This window comes from Pezoporus flaviventris, unplaced genomic scaffold, assembly GCF_033815535.1.
Source record: "Pezoporus flaviventris isolate CSIRO_AGI_PZ_B2104156 unplaced genomic scaffold, CSIRO_AGI_Pfla_v1 ptg000083l, whole genome shotgun sequence".
Taxonomy (NCBI): Eukaryota; Metazoa; Chordata; class Aves; order Psittaciformes; family Psittacidae; genus Pezoporus; species Pezoporus flaviventris.
Genome location: NW_026892631.1, coordinates 10,499,194 through 10,507,253, shown reverse-complemented (window position 1 = coordinate 10,507,253; position 8,060 = coordinate 10,499,194). Strand labels below are relative to the sequence as shown.

The window sequence follows — 8,060 nt, the reverse complement described above, 5'->3', positions numbered from 1 at the left end:
GCAAAGGGAAGGAAGGAGAAACGGGCAACGGAGGGGTAGGAGGGTGGGTTACGGACCCATGACCAACATTCCCGAATTTGTTTTAAACGAATTTGAGCTCTCTCTCCCTTGTCCTGCAAAGGAAGCTTCTATTTTGCGGCCCCGGGGGATCAGAAGCTTGCCACCGCTCCTCGATGGCAGCACTCGCGAAAAGGCCGGACAGGTAGGAAGATACGCAGCTTCCACAGCGGAGTGCTCTCGAGAAGACACAGACATGGATACGCACGGGGGTCCGGACACGCTGGGAGCTGGACGAGGGCTGATCTGCTGCCCCCACCTTCCTCCTCCTCTTGCCTCCCTCCCCTGCCGCATTTCGCCTGTCTGTAGCCCTAGCGCGGTTCCTTGCCGGGAGCCGCCGGGCAGCTCGCCGCCGCCCCGGCCTTGCCTCCCTCCGGGGACGGCCCCTACCCCCGCCCGGCCCGGTCCACCGTCCTCAGAGGGTCAAGCTGCCGGGCGGGAGGCCACAGCCCGGTCTCTTGTGGCCTCCCTAAACCCCTGATGCGCCGGGGCGGCTAGAGAGGTACCGTAGTAGGAACCCACAATTGCAGAGACGGCTCCTGTCAGGGCTGCAAACAGCGTAGAAAGAGCCTATGGGATTAGTTATTACTATTTATCCGCAAACGGGGAACATTAAAGGCAGTGGCAACTGCCCTGAGGTCGGGGCCGGGAGGCTCCTCCCTAGTGCCGCCACCCGGACGAGCTCCGGCGCCCGCCGCCTTTCGATCTGTTCCTGTGGGGCACCGCACAGCCCTGCGTCCGCTGAGCTCTCCCGCTCATCCTTCCCGACCTTCCGGCTTGCACAGCCTCTCCCCTCCTCCTTTCACTTTGTGCAGACCGAAAGGGTCGGGAAAGGATACGGGTCCCTGCCCCGCACAGGCAGCATCACAAAACGCCGTGCAATGGGCACGCTCGGGTGATGAGGGTCCGCTTAATCACGAGAAGCGTCTCTGACTTTTACACGTGTTCCTCTCATGGACGAAACACCCCGACACACGCCTGGAAACCAAGTGGAAATAGATGCCCAGCGTCCAGTGAGCACGAATGCCAGCGCCCGGCGCACCGGAGCGTGACGGGGCACGGCCGGTGGCTAACGAGAAGCAACCCGTCCCCGTCCTGTGTCATCCTGCCCCCTCCCAGCTCCCGGGCAGGTACGATCAGCGTGTAATGGGATCCCAGGTCAAGAACAGGGTCTCTATTGTACATGAGGCCCCTTCCCTATAAAACTCTCCAACAGTTGTTACTGGGCGCTGGGGAGGGGGTATAAGTTAACGCGTTTAGAAAGAAACATTCTGCAGAGGCCGGAGGCGAGTTTTTCTCCCCACCGCAACGCGGTCCGGAACGGCGGGGCAGGAATGGGGCAGCGGGATCCAGACGGGGCTGCGGGGCCCGGCCGGGGCGGTGGCTCCGTCCCTCAGCGCCCTGCGGCGTGAGGCAGGGGCCCGAGCTTCTCGCTCTGGCGCTCCCCCTGTCCCCCGATGGGCGCCTGCAGCGTCAATCACGGCGGAAATTTCTCCCTCGCTAGCTAATATCTGAGCTCGCAGGGCCGCCTCTGAGTGGATCTGAGCAATCTGTCAACCCAGCCGGGGAGCCACCTCAAAACAGATCGGGTTACCCCTGATTGACAGCGTCACCATGGCAAATAATTTGACTAAAACTATTGTCTTCTCCTGGCAGTCCCCGGGTCAGATAACCGGACCAATCACAGCGCGGATAATCACTTTTCATGCCAGCTTAGAATAATATTATTAAAAAAAAAAAAAAGGAGAGAGAGAGAGAAAGAAAGGGGGGAAAAAACTCCGAGAGGGAGAGGAGCGAGGGAGCAGGGCTTTACCACTATATTATGTGGGATCTTGCTGCGGAGGGGGGTGGGGGGGAAGCAGGGAGATCCCAAACCGGCGGCCGAGGGGGGTGGGGGTGGGAGAGCCGCGGCCGCTGCGAGCGCTGCAGATAGGAGACAAAAGAGGCACGAAGTTACTCTCGCAACTTGGACTTACAAAAAGGAGGCGGCCGGGTGGAAAAGGCGCCCGCGCTCGGGATCCCGACACTTTTCTTTCGTTTTTTCTTCGCTCTTCGCCTTTTTTTTTTTTTACCCCGGCTCCCGCGACCGCTCCGGACCCGGAGCCGCCGATGGCCGCGGCCCCCCGCGCTCGGCCGTGACGCCCGACCGGGCCCCGCCGGGCGCCGCCGCCCCGGGGCCGGCCCCGTATGCCGGGCGCTGCCCGCCGCCCAGCGCCGCTTCCCTCTATGCGGCCATAGGGTGCACGGCGGGGCAGGGCTCACCATGTCGATGCTCCCGACTTTTGGCTTCACCCAAGAACAAGTGGCCTGCGTCTGCGAGGTGCTCCAGCAAGGCGGCAACATCGAGCGGCTGGGGCGGTTCCTCTGGTCCCTCCCTGCCTGCGAGCACCTCCACAAGAACGAGAGCGTCCTGAAGGCCAAGGCGGTGGTGGCCTTCCATCGGGGCAACTTCCGCGAGCTCTACAAGATCCTGGAGAGCCACCAGTTCTCGGCGCACAACCACCCCAAGCTGCAGCAGCTCTGGCTGAAGGCGCACTACATCGAGGCGGAGAAGCTGCGGGGGCGACCCCTAGGGGCTGTGGGCAAGTACCGGGTGCGCCGCAAGTTCCCGCTGCCCCGCTCCATCTGGGACGGCGAGGAGACCAGCTACTGCTTCAAGGAGAAGAGCCGCAGCGTCCTCCGAGAGTGGTACGCCCACAACCCCTACCCGTCCCCCCGTGAGAAGCGGGAGCTGGCCGAGGCCACCGGCCTCACCACCACCCAGGTCAGCAACTGGTTCAAGAACCGCCGGCAGCGGGACCGCGCCGCCGAGGCCAAGGAAAGGTAGGGCTTCCCCGCATCCCACGGCTTCTCCAGCTTCCCCGGCTCCCCGGCCCTGCCGCTCGCCCCACTCCTGCCGCTCTGCCCCGTTCCCGGATGGGCCTGGGCTCTCCGCGGCAAGGTGGGAGCTCGGCGACGGCGGCTGTCCCTCAAAAGCAGCTCCAGGAGACGCTCTCGGGATCCCTTCCCCTCCAAGATCCCACTCCCCGGCGACCCTGGGGCAGCCGCTTCCGCCGGGGGTCCTTCTCAGGGCCGGCGGCGACCCCCGGTTAAGCAACGCGGCCTCCTCCTCCCGCCGCTTCCAGGCGTCGGAGTTCGGGTTGCCGGTGCGTGTCCGCGGTCCGGCGGCGGGGCCCCGGGCTGAGGGTGCCGTGCCCCGCACAGCTCGGAACGTGTCCTTGAGGGTTTCCCCGGTGAAAAGAGGGAAAACCGGGGAGAGCAACCGGGAACGAGCTGATCTGAACGCTGTCAGCAAAAATCGCCTCTAATGGTGGGTCCCAGCGTGAGGAGGGAGACCTGGACAGGGACTGGCCGGAGCAACCTCTTACGGCGCTCGTTAAATTGTGGTTCCTATTCGCTACCCGGCAAGGTGCCCCGAATTCATGTTAATAGAAGTATATTCTTAGACCGAAGGTGATTCTGAAACTGGGTTGGGTTTTTTTCGTTAAATGGAGTGAAAGCACTATTAATTGCCGGGCAGGGTTTAATGCCTGCGTCTTTGGCGTTCGGGATGACTTTTCCTTCAGCAGTCCCTGTGCCTTAGGAAAACGGTTCGAAGAAGGAAAAAGCGTCCTCTAGCTTCACAGCGGCTCCTCGCTTAGGTCTTCGAATTGCCCGGTCCATACGGAACTTATCGTATGACCTGCGCGGTTAATTGATGGATTAGGAATCTCCCGGAGATCCGTGCCTCCAAGGGCACTTCTCTTTTTGTTTCTGCCTCATGTGGTTCGGGAAGGGCTGCGCAGCTGTGCAGCCCTCCAGGCTCGGGCTCCGCACGGATTTGATCCATACATTTCCCCAAACGGTGCTAGAGCTTTAATTTTCCTTCCAGTCCTTACGACTGTTTTTACGAGATGTAAGAGGCTCTTTTTATTGCTGATAGCAGGGACTCACCTTCAGATATCCAAAGGAAATGAAGGTTACACTTATTCCATCTTTTTTCTGGGGGGGGGGGGGGGGGAATCAAATTTTACAGGTCTCCAGAGACAGATAAGATTTTTGACATTGAAAAATACACTCAATATTACACTCCAGGCGTTGAAAAACAGACCTTTCATGGGATTGCCATTCATTCAAGCAAACTTGTTCAAACAGAGCTTTCTTGTCTGTTTTTATTCTTTCGGCACCAAGTATCTCCAGCCACATCCTGCAGCCCTTGAGGAAAAACCGTCAGCACAATGGCTTCGCTTCTCTCGACCAAACTCTTCAGGATAGGGCCCTTCTACCAGATAGCGTCGTTCGTAGGTTCCCCAGAAACTTTGTTGAAAAGAGGACTTGCAATGCCGTATTTCAGACAGGGCTGTGTTTCAAGGATTTCTACCAGCGCTATGTCTAAAAACCGCCTTAGCCTTGGCAAGACGGCCGCCAGCAACCCCTCTTGCTCCTTTCAGTTTAAAAATAATACATATATTATATATGTATACATATATGTGTCTAGAAGTGGCTTGGCCAGCCTCCAGCGATTTCTCGGTATTTACCGGTGGTGAATATGTGAATACCGCCCTACCTTCCCGAGCCGGCCCCTGTCGACAGTGGCACCGGTGGTGCCGGTTTCTTTCTCTGCGGCTCCGGGGAGCGGCCGCCTGCGATGGGCAGAGGGATGGCGGCGGGCGAGCGGAGCCTTCCCCGAGAGGGCCGGGTAAACAAGCGAGTTACGTCTCCTTCCTTGCCTTATCTTCCATATTGGGCTATGTTTTGAGCTTTAAGCTCGAGGCGAGGGAAGGAGAAATGGTCCGGTTACTTAAGCAAAAGCCTTTCCCTCCCGGTGCGTGCCGGGGAGGGCGGGCTGCTGAGCAGAGGGATCCTGCTGCAACCCGCCGTGCTTCAGCCTTCCCAGGACCTTCTCTTCAGCTCCAAGAGCACTTTTAAAAAGTCTATTTCATTTTTTTATGTCTTCTCTTCCTCCCCTTTCCCTCCTCACGCTGTGCAAACGCTTTGGACGCAGAAAATGACGTTTTGGCAAAGTGACACTTTCCGCTGGGCTAGTGGGAGACACTGTTTACAAGCTCGGCAGACCTTAGACCTCTGCGCCAGATGGAGGCCTTGGAGGTTTGCAGAGTTTGTAAACCTCCCGTTCCTGCATTCCCCGCCGCTCGCCGCCCCCGGGAGCCCAACTCCCCTCTGCCCTGCTCCCGCTCCCGGGAGCGGCGGCCACACGGTGATTTCCCTCCCTCTTTTGTGTTTCCTATAGGGAAAACAACGAGAATTCCAACTCCAACAGCCACAACCCGCTCTCGGCGTCAATGAACGGCAATAAGACAGTTTTGGGGAGTTCGGAGGACGAGAAGACGCCGTCAGGGACCCCGGATCACACCTCCTCCAGCCCCGCGCTGCTGCTCAGCTCCAACCCCGGGCTGCAGCCCCTGCACAGCCTCGGCCACCCGCAGGGCCCCAGCGCCATCCCCGTGCCCAGCGCCGACCCTATGAACCACCACAGCTTGCAGGACTCCATCCTCAATCCAATGTCATCTAACCTGGTCGATCTGGGCTCTTAAAACCGTGTACACGCTCCCTCCTTCGCACCAGCCCGCCTTTTTCCTTTCCTTTTTTTCCTTTTTTTTTTTTTTTCCCCTTTTATCAGAGACTTTGAAAGCGATGACAAACTCCTTAGTGGATGTGTTGTGCCCTTTGGCAGCAGACTGGCTGCGGGTTTGGAAGGAAGGTATGAGACCCGGCTGTGGGCAGTGATGTTGTGAAAAGCCTTAAGGGTTGCTTAAAAGATGGTCTCAGGAGTGTAGGACAGGAGCTGTGATTTTTCACGGCAGGCTGTAAGGCGGTTCGGTACAGCAGCTCTTTCCAGCCTTAACTTCACGAATCTCTCTCGGTGGTGTCACTCGATAGGGCTGGTCTGTGTGGGAAGAGGCACATTGGTAACTTTTATTTGTACTTTTTCGGGGGGTGGGGAGGAAAGGGAAGCCCAAGGCCGCTGTTGCCATGCCTGTTTGGAAGTTACACATCGCTCCCATTATCCTATTGTAGCTATGTATCCGTGGCAGGTGTACGATGTACAATTTCAAGTAAGAATACAAAAGTTGTAGTCAAGTTATAGCAGCAACACGCGCTCTAGGCAGACTCTGTAACCTTCTTGTAGCTGATGCTATGCAGAGAGACGGCTTCTTTGGCCTCGTCCCTGTGGTGCTTTCGCCATTTGCTGGGTGGGAAAGGAAGTGATGGCCCGGCTCCGGCCCCAGAGGAAGGCAGGGGATGATTCTCCCCTCGGTGTGCAACGACGGCAGGAGCAGGCTTTACAAAAGAAGAGGAATTGCTGCTCAAGTTTAGACCTAAACGACAGTATCAACCGCAAGTCACTCACCTTAGTTTTGTTTATTGTTTATATTATGTGAATACATTCTTTGGAAAATATTTCTGCTTTTATTTTATAATAAAATTTAGAAATCTAACCCGGCGTCCGGTTGCTTCACTCACCCGCTGGGTGGTTTTGGATGCCAGGTAGCCGGGGCTGACAGTGCTCGGCCGGGAGAGGCGGTGGACACACGAGCGATTTTGGGGCCCCCCCTTCCCGGGGAGTCAGACTGTGCCTTGCATCCCTGCTCGGTTTGGAGTGTCCCGCCGAGCAAGGGCCGGGCACGTCGGACTGCCCGGGCCGGAGAGTGGTGTGCACTGGAGAGGGGAGGCAAAGGGACGGGGAAGGACGGGTGCTGCGGACCCTGGGGCGAGGGGAGAGGTCGCCCACCCGTTCCCCCAAGGACACGGTGGGGCAGGCTGCGGGTTTTCCGGCCCCGGCAGAAAGCCGGCCAGCTGCCTGTCTTTGCACAGTGACGGCCACCAGAGCCGGGTCCAGGTCCTGCATGACTGGGCTGTAACTGCCCTCCCAGCACCTGTGGGAGGGATGCCGGGAATGGGGTTTCTCTATTCCTATCCTTTTTCTTCCTTTTTTTTTTCCTTTTCTGGTGGCAAAAGTGATAGTCAAGTTACTTGCACGTTTGCTTAATGAAAAGAGCTCAGGGTGATTCCACTGCGGCTTACACCCTCCCCACCAATTCTTTACCCCAAGCCGAATGTGATAAATCATCTGTTTAAAAGGCTGTACAGAGCTTGCAAGAGGGTTTATACTCTCTCTCTTCCCTCTTTTTTTTTTTTTTTTTAATTCCCTAAAATGAAAATCTTGTGAAAAATAAACCGAGAAAACGATATGGCTTCAAGCGGGATAGAAATATGTGTAGATCAGCAAAGATCGTGTCCAGGTTTCAGACGCTGGCTGAAATTTCAATCAGAGGGAGTTTTGTGCGGGCAATGTCCTAATTTGATATAATCTGGGGCTGGATTAGCGCCTCGGCGCGTTTGTGGGTGTCTGGTAAAAGCACTTTTCTCTGAGGCCCCGTTAAAGTCTATGGAAGGGAAGGTACGGATGTTGGTAACGGGAAGGATCGGCCTCGGAAAGAGAGCTCTCTCTTACTCATGGTTACAAATCCAGTGTTTCAGAGGAGACAATGTGGTATATTTAGGCTCATGTTCCTCCTGTTTCTGTTCTTTGGGGAGATTTTTCGCCAGCGGAGATGATGTGGCTGCCGCCTGTGCTGTGGGAGCGTAGCAGTGTGGTCCTGCGTGCATTAGGGTCTAAATGGCAGATCCTGTTATTTCCGTTGAAGGGCATCTAATAATTTCAGCTATGAATTTTAATCCTTTGAAAATAAACATTTCACAAATAGAGGAACCGCTGCTTCCTAGGGATACAGACAATCCCAGCCCCCTGTAAAATAACATGCAGTGGTGCAATATAGCAAAGAATGAATTAATTGGCTAGTTAATACTTTTGTACTTTTAGAGACAGAAGTAAGTTTGGGAAGGAAAACAGAATGACTGGGTTAATAAAACATGGCCTCGAAACCGAAGTAAAGCCTTAAGGCTTTGCCCGCTGGAGAGAGAAAAAAAAGAATTAAAGAGTAAAGCCAAGATGGGGAACATTTAAAGAGGCAGTAAGAAAACAGGATGGGGTTTACGTG

The 8,060-nt window shown here is 56.3% G+C and overlaps 1 protein-coding gene across 1 annotated transcript; it reads left to right on the top strand.

Moving 5' to 3' along the window:
• Positions 1-1,990: 1,990 nt before the first annotated feature.
• On the top strand, positions 1,991-6,497 carry SIX2 (SIX homeobox 2). Its single transcript, XM_061475260.1, has 2 exons — positions 1,991-2,880; positions 5,288-6,497. The coding sequence occupies exons 1-2, from the start codon at positions 2,321-2,323 to the stop codon at positions 5,589-5,591; spliced, it is 864 nt and encodes a 287-aa protein (XP_061331244.1). The 5' UTR covers positions 1,991-2,320; the 3' UTR covers positions 5,592-6,497.
• The last annotated feature ends 1,563 nt before the right edge of the window (positions 6,498-8,060 follow it).